This window comes from Carassius gibelio, chromosome A23, assembly GCF_023724105.1.
Source record: "Carassius gibelio isolate Cgi1373 ecotype wild population from Czech Republic chromosome A23, carGib1.2-hapl.c, whole genome shotgun sequence".
NCBI lineage: Eukaryota > Metazoa > Chordata > Actinopteri > Cypriniformes > Cyprinidae > Carassius > Carassius gibelio.
Genome location: NC_068393.1, coordinates 8,221,201 through 8,244,789, shown reverse-complemented (window position 1 = coordinate 8,244,789; position 23,589 = coordinate 8,221,201). Strand labels below are relative to the sequence as shown.

Genomic DNA, 23,589 nt, shown 5'->3' with positions numbered 1-23,589 from the left:
GTCTACAAATAATGAGTTCTTGTCAATGTGGTGTGTTATTTTATCAGTTCATTGGTAACCTGTTGCTGAGATAGAAATTCATTTAGTGAATGGATTCTGTCACAGTTGGCCAGCATCATGTGAACACACTCACCTTGAAATGGTTCTGCTTTTATGGTATTGACTTAACTTAGGTAACAATCTGTGGATGATCAATGGCTGTAAAAGTCATTTTAGAAGAATGTAGAATAAACAAATAGGGTTTTTCAGTATGTGCATAGTGAGACCACAAATGTGTTTCCCAAAGTATTGGAAGTTTAAGTAGATCGTAGAGACCATTGGTGCCGGTGGTTTATAATATCTACTCGGGTTTTAAAGCTTTTAGGAAACACATCCAAGGATTGCTGTTGATTGATATAATGTGCATGAAAGCAGATGAAATGTATATAAAATTGCTGAAATTAAACGAAATTTTCCACAATTTGTACTCAAAATTCAGTAAGATATTTGAACACCGTCAGTTGACAAGGCGCTCAGTAGATTTTGGAATTTATAGATTTTTGGAATCTGGCCAAAAGAAGACTCAATATTCAGATTGGGTTTTTTTTTCTCATTTACTGACAGCTGTGGAAATTGAATTGTTTTCCTGAGGTAACTGTGATATTATGTGACACACAACTGTTTACAGAGTTGTTTTATTGATTCCTTTTTGTGATTGAAACAGTGAGTGTTTACTAGAGACATGATAGATTTCAATAAGTTGTACTGTTTCTATCAACCCACCTTCTGATGTTCATTTGTGTTTATTTTTGTGCTTTAACTAGTAATAAATAGAAAGAGATGCTCGGTTCACTTGCCGCTTGAGCTGATGAGCTACAGTGATCTGTCAAACCATATTTAAAGGGATAGTTAACCCCAAAATGAAAATGATCCCATGATTTACTCACCCTCGAGCCATTCTAGGTGTATATGGCTTTCTTATTTGAGATGAAAACAATCGGAGTTACATTAAAAACTCCGGCTCTGGCTCTTCCAAGCTTTGTAATGGCAGTGTATGGGTGTCCAGATTGTCGTACACGCGGGATCACGACAGAGTGGTGTTCCGGTGGAGAAATTTAGGCGTAGCATAAGTGAGAAGTGACGAACATGGAAGCGCAAACTCATCACTTCACTTTAGATGGCCTTTATTAACCCCTCGGAGCTATGTGGAGCACTTTTTTATGATGGGTGGATGCACTTTATTGGACTTCAAAATCAATTTTTGCTTGTTAATCATTTTTGGTTGGCTGAGATGGAAGGGTTTTACATGGAGGGTGTGTTATCTCATATAAGAAAAATGGTGGAAATTAGCAAACCTGCCTACAGCAAAATAAATTCTATACATTTGGTATGAGCAGGCCTTTGGTGCTCTTGTGTGTTACAGTATGTATCTGTTAGCATTAGCATGCATCATCAGTATGGCCTGTGTAATGCTAGCATGCTGGAAAGCGCTGTGACAGGCTTTGGCTGCGCTATCTGTGGCCACAGTGTTTTGTCGTGAGTAAGGCCAAGGACCTCGGGGGTAGGATGAAGGTCAGGCAGCGTGGTTGAATGAGCCGCCCCGGCAGTGGAGATCCTTTTCTCTCCTTGCGCTCCTCCCATGAAAATATCAGCATTATGTTAAGCACTGTCTCCCAGGCCTCTGTGCTCCTACACAAAGTCCCTTTGTACTTTTCTCCAGTGTGTGTGTGTGTGTGTGTGGAGTTTTGGGGGACAGGAGGAGGTCGGTGTGTATGAAGAGAGGGAGGGTGAGCTCTTGACCTGCGGGTCAATGTATGACCATAGTGCATTGTGAAACTATTTACTGTATTTCTACTGTACAAAGTAGTAGGAGAGAATGGGAACAGGAGGTCATTTCATTATAAACAATCAAAAACACAAAGCAGAATGCATGGCCCCATTAATGCAGGAAGGAACGGGTTGCTTACAACATATTTCCATCTTTAAATGAAAGGGATAGCAGATCTCAGTGAGTAATCCGTGGCACAATGGAACAGTATGTAGTATACTAGCTGGATTATTTGCATTAGACTTCAGTGTTTGCAGTACGTCTGTGCCGTTTATCAGAAGTCTTAACATTTAATTAAGTCAACACATATTAAATGACTCTCCTTTCTTTTAAACTGTTTATTTCTGGGCAAGTTGGTTTTGGTATAATATTATCAAGACATTAAGCAGAGACCACAATTATTAAATTGCGGATCATGGAATGTAAAAAAGAATAGTTTTGGTTCAGCACAATTGATTAACACAGAAAATAATTTAAACTTAGCCCTATGATTATAAAAACAAACAAGATATGTACCGACAGCCATGAACTTACAATAGGTCTATTGGACAATAATAAGGGAGTGAGTCATTTCTGTAAACAAGCTCTTTTGTTTGTTTTTCTGAGGTAAAGAATCAAAATTATTTAATTTTATCTTAATGTTTTACTCACTATAATCCCTCAAGGTTTTGATATGCATTGGCCTTGTCAAAGGCGCTGTTGGTTATGGATTCGGACTAGTTGACCATGTAATGTTTAGACTCCATGAGTTCCAGAACACTATTTCTTATTTGTTATTAATTCTAACGCACGAGTAATTTCAAGATTAACTTTGTTAAATAGATTAGATGAGCAGTTTTTTAATTTTTAAGAACATGATTCACCAATTGACATTCACCCAATGAACATTTTATCATTATATGTTGTTTTAAACCCGTATTACCTTCTGTGGAACACAAAAGAAGATATTTTAATGAATGTCCAGGCTGCTCTTTTCCATTTAAAGGAATAGTTTACCCAAAAACCTGATGAAAATGTACTTACTCTCAAGCCATCCAAGATGCAAATGAGTTTGTTTCTTCATCGGAACATACATCACTTACTTGTTCACCAGTGGATGCTCTGCAGTGAATGGGTGCCGTCAGAATGAGAGTCCAAACAGCTGATAAAAACATCACAATAGTCCACCAGTAATCCATACCACTCCAGTCCATCAGTTAATGTCTTATGAAGTGAAAAGCTGCATGTTTGTAAGAAACAAATCCATCACTGACATGTTTTTAACTTCAAACCATTACTTCCGGCTACATTTAAACACGAGTTAAACACACACAAGTCCATAATCCATAATATTGCTTCCCCTGTTGTCCTCTCACATTAAAATCTAACAGCATATTTGTTAAGACTTTTTTTTGTTTGTAAACGGTGCACAATCTTGAGTATATTTGTCTCCTGATTCAGGTGAGACAAATTTTTCATTGGAGAATGAATAGAAGATTTGTATTTTAGAAATCCAGGTGTGCTATGCTGTTTGTTTATCATACCTGTTTCTTTACAATTCATAAAGAATTAATGCATGTGTGTGAATTTTTACAATCTGTTTTATTCATATTTATATGACCTACTGATGCCCCACTTACAGTTATGTTTAGGGGTTAAGGTCTACGTTTTTTTTTTTGTTTTTTTTTTTTACAAATCACATTTCTAACAAAAGTATGAAACATTTTTCAGTGAGACTGTGTAGAATTTTTAACTGAACTGTATTTAACTGTATACAATCAGATATTTTCAAAAAGGCAGAAATGATAATGAATCAAGAGGTTCTTCATACAAAAAAAAGTTTTGTTTGTGGACAGTACGACAATCTTTCACACTTTGTGTAAAAATACAGTATAAATCAATCAAAATCACTTGTGTGTGATAAATCATGATGCTAGTTAGCAAAAAAAATCACCCACTTAACTTTCACAATACTTTATTTCAAAAACTTGTACTTGTATTTTACTTTGTTTTCCCCTTAATGGCTACAAGGAAGTATTAAAATAGGCACTGATAAATTCCCAATAAAATGTGTCATGTAAATTTAAAACTACCACCTCGTTCCTTCATAAATCCTTTGAATGTGACCTTGTTGTCAGTTATTTTTTTACTTTTTTTAGGACGAGCGAGCGCTAATGACATGCTCTTATCTCTAATAGGCTGAAGCGGATCTGTGTGTAGATTTCTCAGAAAGCTGCAGTGTTATACAGGCCAATTTATCCTGCAGTGTGGACACTGCATCCAGGCATTTCCCCTTTCCTCTGTGACTCATTAAACCAGCACCCCATCCCTGCTGGTGTGTGCCTGAGTAATAATCTGCGTGATCTGAGACTTCATGTTGGATTGCAGATGTCCCGGCAGTCCGAGAGGAGTTAAAACTGACCACAAGAATTACTGCGGGCGATTGTTAATACCACGCCATAGATAGGTCCTATTTATAGAACAATTCAAACAGTCGTAAATCTATTTTAAGCTGTGCACGTGCACACGCTTTCGCTCGCTCGCTCTCGTACAGATTAACTGTAGTATATTGATGCTAAAGGGGTGTTTGGATTCTGGGCTGATGACACAGAAATGGCGTTTCAAGGCTTTTCACACCTTGTTTGCTGCTTTGTTCTGTGTATACATATGTGCGGAGGGGTGGGCGATATGGCAAAAATATCCTATCACGTTTATTTTATTTTTTTTCAATATCTTGATTCACGGTTTTATCACGATTTTTTTTTTCATGTTGGTTTGACTATTTTGTAAGTTGTCTGAGCATTACAGCCAAACCAATTTCCCTATTATATAATAAATAATGAAATAAATAATGAAATAAAATCACCGTTACGAACACACACACAGTTTTTACTGATAGTAATTAATAAGCAACAACAGCCATCATAACAGTTAAGCAATTCAGAGTCAAAAGTACAAAGGCAGCACTCGGATACACAGCATTAAATTGATATAAAATATAACATGATGAGATTTTGCCATCAGCCAAGCTCTGAAACAAATAATAGATTAATAAGACCAAAGACTGTCCGTTAGATTTACCCAAAATGTTTAACCCCTATAGAGAAGATCTGGCTGATGTGAGGCTGTTCTCAGAGGGTTCATGAGCTCACATCTCTGAAAACATAGAAGGACATTAAAAAAAAAAACACATATTTTGAAGCTACATTATCACCTAAATCCTCAGTATTAACAAAAACAGTATTATTTATAAGATTTCAGTGGATTTGGACGTCCGCCACGACACTCGCTGTGAGAAATCCTGCAAGTGGAGTGGAGCTCTCAACCAATCAGATTTAAGAACAGTCTCTCTTTAATATGGTTTTCACATATTTGTAATAATTCTTAACCATTTGTTTTTCTCCACAAGAGGAAACTGGTGAGCGAGTAGGTCAGACTCTGGCGTGTGAGTCATGGGTGTTGTAATATGGGTTGTCCGGTACAGATTTTATTCTTAGCCTGTTTTATTCTGAGATAATGATGTTAGAGAAGCTCCAGCATTAACACATAATGCTGGTCTGTTCCACCTAGTTTTTCATGTTGTCACATGCACAGATATTGGCTTGAGTCAAAAAGGTTGCGAAGCACAGATTTACAGTCCTGGTTCCGATCACCTCCTGCCAGAACAATTCCCATCTATTTTGAGCACAGTGAGTAGGTTTACTTTGGGGAACTTCCTTTCTCTTCCTGTCTAGTACTTCATTGTGACAGACTTTGTGACCATAGGACTAGGTCAGGAATACACTCTGGGTGGAGACTAGTGGGACGGATCTTAAATATAAATCTGATCAATTTCACATTATCATCTATGGGACACATTTTCAACAGTAAAATGTGAGAAAATGTTCCATAGGATTCACCAATGACAGCTGCTCACACACTGGACACTTCATTCTGTATTCTGTATTTCTCAAGTACAAGGCGGCACAGAAAGACAAACATACTACTTAAAAAATGCCTGGGTAAACTCAATATGTATATTAACATCCATTTGGGACAAATTGTATGTAATTTAATGAATAACTATGTGATTGGCAGTCTATGAGTGATATGACACTCAGTTCCAGAGCCCTTTCTCATGAGCAGTAAGAGATGTCACACTGTAAGACTGTGACCCAAATTTTCTGACACCGCAAGAAGATTCATTGCAGAGACCATTAATTCGCCATCTGTGAACGTGTCCCGCTAGGAGATCAAGCATCCTAGACAACAGAAATCCTTTAGGATCCCAGAAATGTGCTAAATTTTGGCCACAGTTCTACAGTGTGCATCAGATTTTACATTGCAAGCCATATCTAGAGACCACAATATGATAGAGATTTGTGCATTGGCAAGCACCACTCTCGTTTTCTTTAGATGAGTCAAATGAGTCGAAGTCAAAGGAGTTGTTGACTTTTGTCATGTTAGCAGTTACTGCAGTGCCACATTGAATTCTGTCCAAAAACATGGTCATGATCCAGTAAGATTTTATTTTACTTATTTATTTACATTCATATAGATTTAATTGTTTTTATTTGTTTATAATTTTTTCATTTTTGAAATACCAATGTTGTTATCGTTAAACTATTACAAGAAGTTTTGTTGACTGAAATAAAGGTGAAATAAAATATAAATATTATATGAAAAAAATTAAATGTAAAAAACATAAGCAAAATTTAGAAATGAGGCCTTGGCAAATGAAATAAGTTTGCTGAATTAACTATAACTAAAGCTAAAAACAAATAAAAAGCTAAAAAAATAAAACCTTAATAAATAATAATATCATTTATATTATTGTTTATTTATAACAATATTTATTTGTGCCTAAGTTAGAGCTGTAATTGGGCCATAAAAGTTAGGCCAACAGGTTTCGGCCCGAGGCCGACAAGTACATTTTGATTGACAGCTTTTTAAAAGCCCGAACCCGTTTACAGCCCGACATTATTCAAACGTGCGCACACACACATCTGTTTTGCCTTTTTTCAAGAGTTTTAACAATGTATTCAGGACTAACATAGACTAGGCCACTTGGAAGTTGGAATAAAGAAATTAAATTAGTCCTCTGTGACATCGTTACATCTCAGCTATAAATTAAGCCCAAACCCAACCGAATTCGACGGGACCTTCATCTTTAGCCTAAGTAATAAAAACTAAAATATCACTGCAAAATACAAATGTATTCTTAAAATGCACAGCTTATTAAATATCTTTTTTTTTCTCTCTCTTTTTTTTTTGGAAGATTAATTAGAGCAAGGAAAGATAAATAATGTAATACAGGAAATAAAAGCAAAAGAAGACAAAGGCAAAGTGTGAGAGAGCTCATGTTAGATCACTTGCAATTTTTGTTACTTTTTTACTTCCTGAGGGAATAAAGTCATACTACTCTTTCTCTGGTCGCTGTCTTTGAGCCTCTCTGCTCTTTGCATTCATCTTCTGAACCAGTGAGTCGGTGTCCTCTCTCTGAAACCAATTAGCACACAAAATCCAGGAGGCCCAAACAAACACGCTCACACTTACACAATAGAATCTCCTGTTTCCTCCAGCCAACACCCTCCCTCAGGGCTGTCCTCTTCGAAATCCTTCTCCTCGCTCGCAAACACAACAGACATCAGCTGCTGTGTGACAGAGTGTGTGTCTGTGTGTGTGAGCTGGCAAAACTGAATTACATTTCTCAGTTCAGACCTTTTATTAATTACAAATCATGTTAACTGTTTAAATGAATTATGTGGGAAATGTTTTCCACAATGCATTGACCACAGTGCTCAAAAAATGCCTGCTTGTATTCTCTAGGGAAGAATTGCTAGTTTCTTGCCTTTTTCCATTCAATATTTTTGCAATTTGCTGCTTTCTAGTTCATATTTATTAGATGGTGTCATGTTTGGTTGGTGTGGATTATATAATAAGACAAAATACCAATGTTGTCATTGTTCATTTAAACTAAAACTATATATATATATATAGTTTTAGTTTAAATACTAAAATACAATATAAAATATTAGATTTTTTTTTGCCTTGGCAAATATCTGAAATAAGTTTAGGATGAATTACCTATAGCTAAAGCTAAATAATAATAATAAAAAAGCATATAACAGAATGATGAAAACTTTAAATAAAATTAAAATGAAATCTAAAAAATTAAAAGGAAATTTATCAAATTAATACTATAATAATATATAAATAATAACATTGATATTATTTGTTGTTAATTCATATATTCATATTATTTAAATGTGTAAATTAAGCAAAATTAAGCTAATTTCTAATTCTGATTACAATTGTGAATGCCACAGTTATATAATCGTTTTTTCTTTCTACATGTTATTTTAAGGGTTTGTCCTATTATTTTAATAGTAGTTTTAGTATAACATTATAATACCTTTCATAATTGTACTTTTTTATAATTTAAAGAAGAAACCAATCTGATGTATATTTGACATTTGAGGCATGAAAAATAATTGCATCAAACAATGGTATAAACATCATTCAATGTAAATTGTGATAAATTATTATTTTTGTCATAATCGTGCAGCCAGATAGCAAGTAATAAAAACTAAAATAACACTGCAAAATACAAATTTATTTGTAAAATGTCCAGCTTTAGGCTACTTTTGACTCCCTTTGGTCACCTGATTTATTGTTTTGACATAGTCTATGGAATACTTGATTAACTTGACATTTCTATAACACATGGTTAAGAAATAGTAGTATTGCAGTAAGTCTAGATGCAGTACTAGTGTTTTCCAGAGCAGGGGATGCTGGGAGGTGTAGTCTGCAGTGTGCTTTCAGTCTGAGGTGAATATTATACTCTCTTCTGTGCTTCTGTAGTGAATAATTACTGTCTGCAGCTCGGCATCGACTGCATGCTAACAAGCACAGTGATGTGTCCACCCAGAATCCACTGTGGATATGAGGAATGTTTCAGCTGCTGATACTAGCCTGAAATTCACACCTCTGTGTTGGATAATTTCATCCAAAAGTTGTTCGGCCCTCTCCGTTCCCGAGTCAGAGGGGAAAGCTAATGTAAACCTGCACTCCACTGCAGTTCATTGGAGTGCAGGTTATGGGATGGATGTGGTGCCATGGCAACTGTACACATTTTGACATGCCTAACTTTGAGACCATAATGAAATGCTTCAGATACGGAACATACACATTTAGGTTAGTGGTAGACCGATATATCTCCAAGGCCGATATATCTGCTGATATTTGGCATTTTGCAAATATTGGCAAATTGGCATCGATGGTTGGCCGATTCGTGTTTGACTTTTATTTTGGCGGCACGTCAGACTTTTATTTTGACAGCGCTGAGAGCAGCAGTGATTGAGCACACACAGTACTCAAACTCTCTCTCGTTTGTCATCGTTGTTAACAGTTCTGTCTAATATGGATAGAAGCCTGTCTAATAATCAGATAGAATGATTAAAAAAAAAAAATTATGCATACAAAAAGTATTATAACAATTTATTTTATATTAGGCCTATTAAATACTTTTTGTTTGCCATCAGCATTAAGCAAATACGCATTTATATAATTTTAAAAAGTCTTTGAATGACTTATGAACATTTAAATGAAAAATATGATTCCCAGTGCACAAAAACTTGTTTACAGTGTTTACTTATTTATATATCTTATAGTTTTAATAAATAAATTAATTAATTATTTAATTTGTGAAAACGGAGTATGTTTCTTTTACACATTTATTTTTTAATCCACCGTCAAATGATTTCAAATTTCTTAAATATTAACATCGGCCATTGGCCCCCCTGCTTTCCAAGATATCGGCATCGGCTGTCAAAAAAAAAAAAAAAAAAACATATCGGTCGACCACTAATTTAAATGATTGAATGTGACTGATTAATTGTTTATAAAGTGTTTAAAAAAAAACTATTTTAAGTTCTCTCAGAAATCACACACTTTTCATTTACTTGATCTTGCAAAAACTTGTGAAGAAAGCCACCGACTGGCATCGACTAAAAGCAGATTAGCTGGTGAAAGTAGCAGCGTAGCATGTTACAATGGTTTCTGGACATGCAAAACCCGGTGTTTCTATACAAATTATTTGTCGAGTTCCATGTAATTCTTATTGTTTCTGGTTTCAGGAAATAAACACAAATTCTGAATAAAAATATACTGATGGTGTAACAATGGTTTCTGGATATGTAAAACCTGGTGTCACTATACAAATTGTCAAGTTCCATGTAATTATCATTTTGTCTGGTTTCAGAAAATAAACTCAATTTCTGAACAAAAATACTGTGATGGTGTCAAGGTGAAACCCTCGCTCTTCCTCCTTAAACCCGTTCTGGACTCTTTCAGTTGTTCTGTGCAACATTTTGACCACACAGGCTTATCTGCTGACCAGCAGGCCGGGGTTTCTCTGACTCTGCACTTTGCTCTCGTGGAAGTTGTTTCATTGTGTGCCATATGCAGGATAAGAGATTCCAGTGAGGTGTTTGCTCTGGTGGTTAGGGTTGCTCCAGTGGCTCGATCGGTCTTATATTGAGTAACATTGAAGTAAAACTACAATTTAGTTTGAAACTCAGTACTTCATTTAGTTGCACTATTTGTCCTTGGTTGTAAGCTCTCCTTAATTGAATCAATGTTTATTTATGATATTATAATATCATTATTCCACATTATATGTGGAAAAAGTAGTGTATAGTTTTGGATATTGACCACTATGTGAAAATTATTATTGGCTTATCAAATGGCTGTATTACTTTTTGGTGAATATTAGTGTTTTATTTTTTTTATTTTTTCTTGGTTAGTATTAGTTATTTTATATATTAATTATTTTAGTTTCTTTTTTCCATTATATTTAATGTTATTGATTTCTATTGTCTGCCATTTATCTGTTAAATGGCTATAACATGAACATTATACAGTATATATATAAAACATGTTTGCTGTAACATGAAAATAATTATCAGCTTATTGAATATCTAAGAGCTGATACTGGACATTTATTTGTCTTGTTTATTTAATATTTATTCATTCATTTATTTAAAAAAAATATTTGTATTTGTCAGTTATTGGCTGTTGATGAAAATGTGTTAGATTTTAAATAGTATAGAATAGATAATTTATGAAAAAATAGCAGCCTATTGAATATTTATGATATGATCATTCTTCTATAATATATAATTGTATATATATATATTTTTTTTTTTTCATTTATAGAATTATTTTTACCAAAATATATATTTTATTTGCCAGCTGTTTATCTGATATTGGCTGTTACATTAAAATTTGTTTAACTTTTTTAAATTGTATATTTTTTATATTGGGCAGCTATTGGCTATAATGTATATAATTATCAGCTTGTACATATTGAGCAACCCTAAAAATTTGGTACTGTATAAGTTGTAACTGTGTAGATTGTTTGATTGTTGAGTCCTTGAAGGCATTTGACTTCATGCAGAAATATGTGAGTGAACAGTGTTTGCAGAAGATTATATTATATACATTTAGCAGACGCTTTTACCCAAAGCGACTTACGTTCAGGCTGTATATTTGTGTTCCCTGGGAATCAAACCCACGACTTTTTGGAATATGGAATATGAGGGTGGGACAGTGGGAATTTCATTCTCTCACGCGCTCTCGCAGAACAATAAAGAATATGAATGATGCGCATTGTTCCTGTCGCTCATATTTGTGAGGGGATGATGGTTGGGGGGTCAGGGGGATGAGGTGGGACTTTTTCTTTTTTGAATGAAGACAAAGCATGTGGTTCACTGAAACCACATTATCCATGAGGAATAAAAAGATGGCATCCTGAATCCACCTGACCATCTTTGTATGTGTTAGTCTCAGAAGAAGATTGCAAAATAACGGCAGATTCCAAAGGAGGACAAAATAACAGAAGAATCCTGCAGATATTATATTAATATTCTAGTTTTGATGCAAGTTAAAGATCTATATATTATTTAAAAAATCAGAAAGCTTGTTTACAGTAATGTATTTTTGTGTAGTGTACCATTATGCATAATGGACCTCTCCACCAAATTTATCGGTTGATAACAGACATTATGGATTAAATTAGTCCTTTGTCTTTCTCTAATTGTTTTTGAATTTTAGCAATAGAGAAAAGACGACCCATCAGCCCATATGACTTTTTACCATTGCTCAAGTGTCAATGTTTTTATGGCGCTAGTACTGTGTTATGCATCTTGATGCATTGTCATTGGATACACATGGTTTCAAAATAGCAGTCCTGTCATAAGTTCCAGCTTTGACATGCAGGTTTTGTTGATGCTGACTTCTGCGGCTGGGCATTCAGCAATCATCTCATTGAAAGTCTGTCAATCCCTGGTGCTGGTTGCCAGTTTGTCGGTGTCCACGTTAGGCAATGTTTTGCATTTGCTTGTTCCCCTTTACTGAATAATTTAGCATTTTCTGTGAGTGATCAGTTCATCATTTTCAGTTTGGACCGTTGGTTGTGTTTTGGAAAGTCACTCACAACAAAATGTTAATTGTCAGACCTCTTTTATAGCTGTCACCATTAATCAACCTAATGTGACTCACCTTTGCAGCTGCATTGGTAATTCAGGTTTAATTACTTCAGGAATAAGCTCTTTTTCCTGCAGAGTTGCCGTTCGTTTGTCCATCCACTCTATGTTCAAAATGAGTTAAAGGGATAGTTCACCCAAAAATGAACATTCTGTCATTATTTACTGGCATTTCATTCAAACCTGCATGACAATGTTTCTAATGTGAAAAGAATGGTCATACAACTCTTTTCCATTCAAGGTGAGCATTTCTATTTAAAATGTATGTAATTTTCTTTTTTTTTTCTTTTCACTAGAGAAGCCCCTTATTTGGGGTGGTGTAGATTACTTTGAAGCTGTCCAAATATGGGGTTTGGACTGTCAAAATGGTCTACGTTGAGCCACTTGCATTAGATGCTAAAAAACTGTTAAATGTTCTGCAGTAAAGTAAATATTTAATCCTGTTCACCTCATAGTGTTTGTATTTAAGTTAGAACCTGAAAGGCCTGTTCAAGCTAACTTGGTTAGCTAAAGGCTATCATACATCTGTTTCAGTGTTTCTGTGTACATATCTACATGAGTACTGGGTGTCTGTGTTTTATCCCGTGAAGGCTTGACTTGGATGTGTGTGTCAGTTATGTGTGTAATATTGCTGAACATTAAGGTGATAAGAGACTTGCTGTGGTGGAGTCTTGTCACTTAGTTTAGTTTGACTCTGAAACGAAATATAGGTAGATGCCTTGCTTGTCCCAAGGTATGAAGGGATTGACACACATGAATGCAGACATTAAGCCTCCAGATGCTCCTACAGAGTCATTGCCCAAAACAGGAAGCATAAACATATTTCAGAAACTGTCCTATCAGTCATTGCCCTAAGAGGAAATGACTTAAGCATTTATTTGCAACTTTCACATCTTCCATAGTGTCTTTTTTCTTTTTAGTGGTACAATCAAACTTTTTTGAGAATGTATATATATATATATATATATATATATATTGGCATTATTATTATAATTCAAAAGAACAGCATTTGTTTGAAACAGACGTTTTTTATAACAACTACAAATACTTTTAATGTCACTTTTGATTAATTTGATACTCCCTTGCTTAATAAAATTATTTTTTTCTAAATTAATACAATTAATAAAAAATATCACTGACCCTAAAATGTAAAAAAAAAAAAAAAAAGCCATATTTTCCTTACACCTTTAATATAAATTCAATGTGCACAATGTTTTTTTTTTTATGTTACAAATATCGTGAATTATTAATTCCTGAATATCATTTGATCATTTTGAAGTTTTTGGGGAGTGTCAACCTAAACAAACTCTTCCTTGTCATAAAAAGGTCAAATTATCTGGATATTTTAGACTCCTTGACACATAATAATGATGGTCTGCAAGGGTCCTCTCTATGATATATTTAACGTGAAATATTGTTTCATCTTTGTTTTTCGACATGCATTTGATTTCACATAGATTTGGCTAACAAAAATGTTTACATTTTAATTCAGAAAATAAAAACATGCTTATTATGGAGGTGTATTTTAGTCACTGTCCTGATTGTACCAATTGCACTTTTTAAATATTTTTGAATAAATCATTAGATCCAGACAAAAATTTACCATCATGTGTCATGATGTTTATTATGGCCTTGTGCACTCCATCAAATAATATTTCAGATGATTGTACAGTATGATGCATTTCTTGACAGAATAGCAGGAAACTGTGACTGCTTGGTAAAGACTCTTGGTTTGAACAGATTTCTCGAATAAGAGGTACTTATAATCTTGTTATTTGTGACACTGATACTCTGACAAGCAAACTGCATTTCAGTTCACTGCTGACCAGCTTGTAAAGGGACCAAAATTTGTTTTGTATTTATGTGCCATTTATTGGCAGGTAAATCTAAAATGGATGCATCCTAAATAATATCTCTTTAAAAGTGCAGGTACAAATCTGCCAATCAGGTTGGAGACTAGTTCATGTGAGTTTTTGGAAGGACTTTGTGGAATTTGGGCTGGAATCGCTGAAACAAAAGCTCGTGAACATCTTGCCATCCTCACCCCCTCATCACAGAATTGCCCTCTTGTGCTGATTTAAGGATCAGTTTTGTAGTTCGATTTGCTTTTTTTTGGGGTTTTGGGAAAGTTTGGGGTTTCTCAGCACCCCTCGGCCAGTTTTGACATTAGTTTACTACTTTGAATTACTGCAGCAGAAGGTCTTGAAGGCATTAGCTCAGTGTTAATTAATCTCTCCGCTCGACTGCAGACTAAAAATTCAATGCATTCAGAATATTTTCTCAAAAAAAAAAAAAAAAAACTCAGAAGTTACATTGCTTTGTGTGGTCAGTTTGAATTTGTCTGTTCACTAAATGTAAAATGCCTCATTCAGCCAGGAAATTCATAAAGGCAACTACAGATTTCTTGTCTAGCTAATTTTCAATAACACTGTAAAAAATGACTATCGAGTATGTTTTACAACTGCTTTAAAATTTCACATTTAATTCAATGTGTAACTAGCGGTTTCTTTCTCAAAGTATTTACGTTACCTTAAAGTAATACACAGCTCTTAGTATGTTTAACTCAAAACAGCCCATGCACTGTAAAATATGTACTTTGCTTTTTTACAGTGTATAGCAAGGAATAGTACCTGGATGTTGACCAATTTCTCATTTTTGATGATAGTTTATACTATGTAAATTGATCTAATGTCACAATAAGCTCTTGTTCGAAGTCACACATCATTTAAGAACGGTACAGTATGTACCTTTTTAGATGCCATCTGTCTCTTTAAAGTTGTCATCATGTCCTTTCATAATCTATTCCTGTCCCACTCACTTCGTCCTCATACTGTAAGTGCTACAGTTTTCTGCATGTGAGAATATATTCTTTGTCAAAGCCCAGTAGTTTCAGGTTTCCACAGGTTTCATTTCCGAAGCGAGGTGTATTGTCCTACCCCACCCCGTTTAGTGACATCACACAGGACGCAAAAGCTGGACATAATCTGCAGTGATCATAATGGCTTTATATAATATCTGGAGCAGCCACAGGTAGATAAACACAGACCACACAGAGAAAAGAGGACGAGTGGGTCTACAAACACGAATGATCCACAAGCATCAAATACCTGCAAGTGAATAATGAAGGAACAGAAGTAAAAGCAGATTCCCACGAAGGAAAATCATACTTTTATACGAGCCTGTCCTCCAACAAAAAAACGACCATATAGGTCGTTTGTACAAGCGCCTTATTACGACCTATATTTACGTTTTAAAGTTAAGCGCCCTCTAGCGGGCGTAAAAATAATGACAGTATCGTGTTACGTCTGTCGTCATGATTTGACGTATAACGTCATTACCAATCAAAACGCACGTTTATTTAAATGCAATATGTGGGCGTTTTACACCGATCTCACAATATTTCCTACATGTTTTACTACTGCAGGTGGCTTATTAGTTCGAATGACCACACCTAACCCCACCCTAAACCTAGCCCTCACAGAAATCATACTTAATTATGATTTATTGAGCATATACATTTTCGTGCACATCCATTCCTTGGGATCGAACCCATGATAGCATGATTACATATCAAGGTACAACGCAATAATCTACCAACTGAGCTACACGAAACGCAAACCAGAGGGCAAATAAAAGAATACAAAACATTATATGAAAACGACCCTTTGCCTATAGGGGCAATTGTAGTATACGCTCTGATGGGTCGTATTTCAGGGATATGGACAAACGACCTATACAAGCGTATTGGTTGGAGGACAGGTTGTTTTATACACCAGATTTGTCTGGGATCTGCCTGGGTAGTGTTTTAAGTACAAACTTATTAGAACGTCTTAAAAATATCTTAAAAGAGGCGTAATTCGACCTTGCACAAATTACAACCTTAAAAGGTGTTAATTTAGAGCTGAAAGTCTTAAATTCATAAAATTATGGCATTAATGTTGCATGCACTGTAAAAAATGTCTCTCTCTGTATTAGTTTTTTTTTTTTCATTACAAATATATAAGCATCCTTAAAGGTTTAAATAAACCTTAGCGGTTAATAAACAGAACTGCTTGCGTCTTGCGGAAGAACATCGTAGCCGGAACTACTTCTCTCTGTTTATGTCTATGAAGAATCACAAAGGTACTGTTACTCCGCCGCAGTACCCCCGAAGCAATCTAAAATAGTCCGAATATAAACACTTATTATAGGTGCACCCTAGTGATTCAGGACAAGCTAAAAACACGGTTTGGAAAATGGATTCATGGTGTACTCGCTTATTATATACATTTTTCTACATTTTGAACACAAACAAAGTTACGGACCGCAGCTCTGATTGGTTATTTTTTACCGGGAGCACATGACTTTCTGCAAATGGCAATAGGACCAAGAGGAGCTTTATTTTTTCACAGATTATCTGTCTCATATTCTACTGTCAAGACATAACGACATGTTTAACAAATATGTAAAAAATATATTTTTACAAAAGTTACCTACTGCAGCTTTAACTACTTTAGTTAGCATGAACTAAGAATGAGCAATACTTCTACAGCATTTGTTAATCTTAGTTCATATTAATTCCAACATTTACTAATGCATTATTAAAATCAAAAGTTTTGCTTGTTAAAATTAATTAACAGTTAATGCACTTTCAATTAACATGAACTAACAGTGAACAACTGTATTTTGATTAACATTAACAAAGATGAATAAATACTGTAATAAATGTATTGTTCATGTTAGTTAATACATTAACTAATGGAACCTTGTAAAGTTTTACCAAGACTTCTTATCTCGTATAATTTTGCTGCTCAAATGCATCTTGATTTAAAATACATCACTTTTTTTGCAGTGGGATCAGAAGGTACAGTAAAAGTTATTTCCATATTCTTTATTTGGTCTTAAAGGGTCTTTAAAAAGTCATAAAACCTCCAGAAACCCTTGGAAACTGATTTGGGATGGGGGCTGTCAAGCTCCAAAAATGCATTTTAAAATATCCATAAAAGTTGTCCAATTGACTCACACTTTGACAGGTTAAACTTTGTAAACCTAGTAGTTTTCTCCTGATCGGCATGCTCACATGAATGATCTTGGTAACACATAATCAGTTCATTGGCTTATAGAAGGTTTCCAAATCATCTAAAAAGATGATTTCTGACAACATTACAGTTCAAACAACAAACCTTGCACCGGACATCTTTTTATTTGCTCTTATATTACAATCTTCGGTAATGGACATTATGTGGCAGGTGCTGTTCATAGAGTCGTTTTACACCCGGAACATTCCTTAGATGCTCTCGGTCTCACCAATCTGAGCAATAAACACACTGCAGTGCACATGAGTGAGAGTCAGAGTGAGCTGTAATCATGATATCCTTTTTATGACAGTTTCTACACGTCGCTTGTTGACTTTTACTGGAAGAAATTGGCAGACGCAAGAAGGATCTCTAAACATCGGCTTTTAAGGGAAGAGATGTTCTCGGTGTCATGAATATGTCACTTTTGAACCCGGTGTGTGAGAACATGAGCAAATCAGGAAAATATATATATATGATTTGTGAGTGAAAGACAAAGAAGAATAGACGCAGGAGAAGATTGACAGAGAGTAAAGGGGTGAACATGTCTCTGAACATGGTTATTGCTAATAAATCTTGAGCGCGAAGGAGAGAGGTGTCAAGTTGCGCAAACAGAACAGCCAAGTGTGTGTGTGTGTGTGTAAACCCACTGACCTCGCCCTCTGGTGAAGAGCAAGCAATTAGGACCTGCCTGTGATATGAACACACACAGCTGATAACACACACCGATCATAACCAATATTCAGTCAAAAGAATCAGCACATTTGGCATGTCAAACAAACATATTTTGTTTGATTTTAAAATGTAATCGAATTTATTACGACTTCCTGATTATGAAGATAATTAAAATGACAGATAGCTAATGCGTTTTTAGTACAGTGGCTTTACAGATAAATATTCTAGGGATGCAATTCTTTAATAATAATTTATTTGCCAATAATACAGTTCTGTACTATTGTCCAAATAGATAATACATAATTATTATAATTAAAAAAATAAATAAACTGAAATGACTCATTTTAAAAACAACAAGTACATTTAAGTATAGCAGCATTATAATGTACAGTATGAAAAATGTATATTTATTTGAGATTTGCTAAAGATTACAAAACAGTGTTATTGAACTGTTATTGTTTTTAAAAGTCAGCACAGTAAGTGTCAGATGACAGCAACAGCAACTTAAATATAAAAATGAGCAGAACTATTAAATATCCAATATTTACTGATCAGTGTTATTTTAGTATTATAATAGAATAATGTAATTTATTATATATCAACATATAAACAAAACATATTTTTCTTAAATATATACATGCATGTGTGTACGGTATTTATATAAACGTAATTAATATACACAGTACTCACACACAGTCCCAGGTTGTGTTAACAGAAAGGCAAAAGACACAGCAGGTAAAGTCCAAAACTCTCTCAATTTAATTTAATTTAATTTAATTTAAATGTAACAAAAGTTTTACATTTAGGTGTTATTGGAAGGTTGAGTTGCAATGTACGTGTCAGAGGGCATTGATTAAAAGTATTACATTACATTTTTCTGTAATAAATTCTATTAATTTACCAGCTCTACCTTAGGTGTAACACTATTGTTGATGTCAATAGTCAAAACACTAAAAGCGTCTATTTGCACGTGCACACTGACTCACACATGCACACACACTAACCAGGCCGTTGCTTGAACAGAAACTCTAATGTAAACAGAGCACACAGCCATCTGCCTAATGTCAGTGTGGCCAGCAGGCTCAGCACACACACACACACACACACTATCACTATCTCCTATCACTTCGGATAAATCCTCTGAAATTTTCAAAATAGCCCAGACATAAACTATTCAGTCAGCTATGAGAAGCTATTAGATTAATATGGCTGCTAATAAACCTGCCTGTTTGACATGATAAAGTGGAAGTGAGATATTATTTTATAGTTAATAGCTTACTTTTAATATCAAATGGTTGGGTCTGGCCATTGATTAGCTCTTAATTTAGCTTTGACTGTGCTCACGCTCTTATAGTACAGAGTTAAGGACTCAACAGCTCCAAACTGAGTACCACTGCAGTTACTTTATGTCTAGTATTGCTTTATTTTGACTGGCAAGGACTTTATTTTGGAGTAAGACTTGGTAATATATTGAATATTTAGAATGTTTTTTTTTTTCACTCACCTTTCTTAAGCTCACCTTTTTTGAGCATGAAATCAGTATATCAGAATCATGTTTCACTGAGGACTGGAGTAATGATGCTCAAAATTCAGCTTTTTGATCTCAGGAATAAATTTCAATTTAAAGTATACTTGAATATGAAAAAAAATAAATAAATTGTAATACTATTTCATAATATTAAACTGTTTTACTGTATTCTTGGTCATATAAATGCAGTCTTGCAGCACAGAAGTTTTTTTTTTATGCACAGACCCCAAACTTTTAAACATATTGTATCTTTATCTAAATCTTAAGAAGTTTTTGCCATTATGTTTTCTATTTTGCTGTATTTATAGAGTTTTTATAAAAAATATTTTTTTTATTTTACTTGAAGTCTTTGGTTGTCGAAATAGTTTTTCCTCAAACTAAAAAATAAAAAACACTTTTTGAAGTTTCAGAGAAATATTCATATATGTTATGTATAATATGTATATATTAACCTTCCCTTTGTGGAATAATAAATCTGAAGTGTATGGAATCTGCTTTGGCAATCAATTATATCCTTACTCTACTTTCTCACTGAAATTATTTTCAAGACGTTTCCATAGCCATGACTGGCTTCAGCATGTGACATGGGAGTAACTGTTTAGCATATATTTTAAGACATGTTTTTTAGGAAATAGGCCAACAAGTGTTTCATAGTGATTGTGCAGTGCTTTCAGTAGAGTGCGATGGTGTGAACCGTGTGACCTGGAGTAACCCCTCCTCTCATTCACCCAAAGGAAGTTACAGTGTTGGCTCTGCTTCAGGCTCCATTTTTAGCTCTGTTCTGGCTCCCCTAGTGTAAACTTCTTTACAGGAAGTAGCCTCTCCAGGTCAGAGGTTGGCTTTTTTTCCCATACTGCTGTGGAGTAAAGCCCTGGAGTACGACAGATGTCCCAGGATCCCAGAGCGCTGAGCTAAAGCCGTTTTGGTTGAAAGGTTCAACTGATCACTAGAGAGACATTAAATGAGTCTGCTTTTCTTTTTTCTTCTCCCATCAGCTGAGCGCAAACGTGCTGATCTTTCTGTGCACCAACATCATTGGGATCTGCACCCACTACCCAGCAGAGGTCTCTCAGAGGCAAGCCTTTCAGGAGACGCGAGGCTACATCCAAGCCCGACTGCACCTGCAAAGAGAAAACCAGCAGCAGGTCAGTTCAGTGTCCAGGCCATGACCATTAGCATTGACTGGCACAATTAACTAGCTACACTACTGTACAAAAGTTTTTGTTTTTTTTTAAAGAAATGCATTCAATTTGAGTAAAGTCATTTATAATGTTACAATGTCACACATTCCACAAAAATATTAACTTGCATAACTGTTTTCCTGTGCAGCAAATCAGTATATTAGAGAGATTTCTGAAGGATCGCGTGACACTGAAGACTGGAGTAATGATGCTCAAAATTCAACTTTACATCATATAAATAAATTACATTTGGAAAAGTGTACAGATAGAAAACAGTATTTTTACTGCATTTTTGATTAAATAAACGCAGTTTTGGTGAGCATAAGACAAATCTTACCGACCCCCAAATTTTGAACGGTAGTATTGTTTCCCTTTGAGACAAAATAAGTCTAACCGTATTTGTGTCACTAGTGGTATTTGTATAATCATTTACATCTATTAATTTTAAGGACTGGTGTTTTTTAAATGCTTTATTCAGTAACTGGCTCTAAATTACATCACCATCTCTGTGCTATGGAAAGGGATGTAACAATTCACTCAACTCACAATTCAATTCACGATACTGATTTCGATTTTCTCATGATTGAAAAAAAAAACAAACCCCAGATCTAATCAAATAAATAAGACAAAAAAAAACCCTCTTCATATAAACAAAGGCTTTGCCTGTGCTCTATCCATTCAAAATTAGAAGCAACTACTGTATTTGAATCACAATCCAAACAAAGATGCTGAATACATGCAGCATGAACAGTTTAAATCTAAATTAAATTGTATAATTAGAAATTTTAAAACAAAAACATAATGCTTTGACTTTAGTTTTGTGAATCTATACTACATAAAACATCTGCACAAAACAAAGACAGATGCTCTGAATGAGGCGCAGACTCACTTTCTGACAGCAGTGAAGTGACATTCAGCCAAGTATGGTGACCCATACTCAGAATTTGTGCTCTGCATTTAACCCACACAGAGCAGTGAACACACACACACACACACACACACACACACACACACACACACACACACACACACACACACACACACACACACACACACACACACACACACACACACACACACACACACACACACACACACACACACACACACACACACACACACACACACACACACACACACACACACACACACACACACACACCTGGAGCAGTGGGCAGCCATTTATGCTGCGGCGCCCGGGGAGCAGTTGGGGGTTCGATGCCTTGCTCAAGGGCACCTAAGTCATGGTATTGAAGGTGGAGAGAGAGCTGTACATGCACTCCCCCCACCCACAATTCCGTCCGGCCAGAGACTAGAACCCACAACCATTCGATTGGGAGTCCAACCCTCTAACCATTAGGCCACGACTTCCCCATTGTGGCGCTTATAGAACAGCAGCGTTTCCTTGGCTGTAAAAAGGCAGCATAGCACTTATGAACGCTGCTTTAATATGCAACTTACAGAGATTAGATATAAAGAAAATACCATCTAAACTTTTCTCAAGACAAACTCCCACCTCCAACTGTATTGCGATTTATTTAACATCTAAACTGACTTGAATCATCACATAGGTCTATTTATATTGATTTTCAACTGGCTCAAGGTGAATCATTACATCCTAGCTATGGACAATCATTAATGACATTGGCAAACTAATAAATAAGAATGCCGATAAAAATGTATAAAATTGCATAAAACATGTAGAATGTTTGAGTTCCAAAAATTCCAACAAATTCCATGTATATTAAGTGTAAGGGTGTCGCAATTTACAGGTATTGACGATAATTGTGATATTTAAAAAAATATATATTGATATACAATGTTAATCAGTGTCGGGGAAAGTTACTTTTATAAGTAATGCATTACAATATTGCATTACTCCAAAGAAAAAGTAACTGTGCTACTTTTTGTCCCCTGTGCTGTGCTGTGCTTGCTAATTTATTTTTAATAACAAAAATCCCCAAAAGTTTTAGTTTTTGGCAACTGTAATGGCCCTTTAACACCAAAAGTGAAATGAATAAACCTCGGGGTGAAGGAAGTGCCTCTGCCTCTTCACCTTACTCCCAATTTCTTTCAGCATGGACAGAAAAGGTGTTACTTGCGTTGCTTAATTGAAAAAGTAACTCTGATATTTCATTGTAAATTTAAAAGTAATGTGTTACTTTAATAGTTACTTAAAAAGTAATCTGATTAGGTAACTAGCATTACTTGTAATGCGTTACCCCTGACATTGATATTTATACTTCTTATATGATATTTTGTAAATAATCCAGCACCAGTAAATATCTGGTTGACATTGGTTAACAAAAAAGAAAAAACAACAACGCAGTATGTAGCTACTAATGCTGCACAAAAATCATCTCAAAGGAGATGACAGGCGAAAAAAGTTAACATGCCAGTTTCCAAGTTTTTTGGATTCCGTAAAAAAAAAAAAAGATACTCCAGTGTGCAGAAAGTGCTGATGAACTATAAACATTTATTTATTTTATCTTGTACACTTTTGTACAGCCGAAATCTGTTAATGCCAACGACAATAACTATAACAGTAACTATTATACACTAAAACGATAACGGTAATGATGGACATTTTAATCGTTGCAATTCTGTGAGAAATAGTGAATTCCACATCATCCATAACAAAAAGGACTGAAATTACTGACCGAATGATTTTTTTCCCAGCTCCGGCATCTATAACATCTGACGACAAAACTGCAGAGCATTTTTATAATAAACAGAACAATAATGTGCGTTGGTGTGGATGCCTGTGAAGTTATGGTTAGTTATTTTTCTCGGTTTGGTTGGGCCTTTATGCTTACTGTCATGTCTGTGTAGATTTTGT

The 23,589-nt window shown here is 35.0% G+C and overlaps 1 protein-coding gene across 1 annotated transcript in view; it reads left to right on the top strand.

Annotated features, from left to right (window-relative positions):
* Nucleotides 1–23,589, top strand: part of LOC127944560 (adenylate cyclase type 6) — a 47,830-nt gene that overhangs the window by 8,884 nt on the left and 15,357 nt on the right. The window contains exon 4 of the mRNA XM_052540581.1: nucleotides 20,565–20,714. Within this exon, the coding sequence (XP_052396541.1) occupies nucleotides 20,565–20,714 (150 nt within the window). The remainder of the gene's footprint in view (nucleotides 1–20,564; nucleotides 20,715–23,589) is intronic.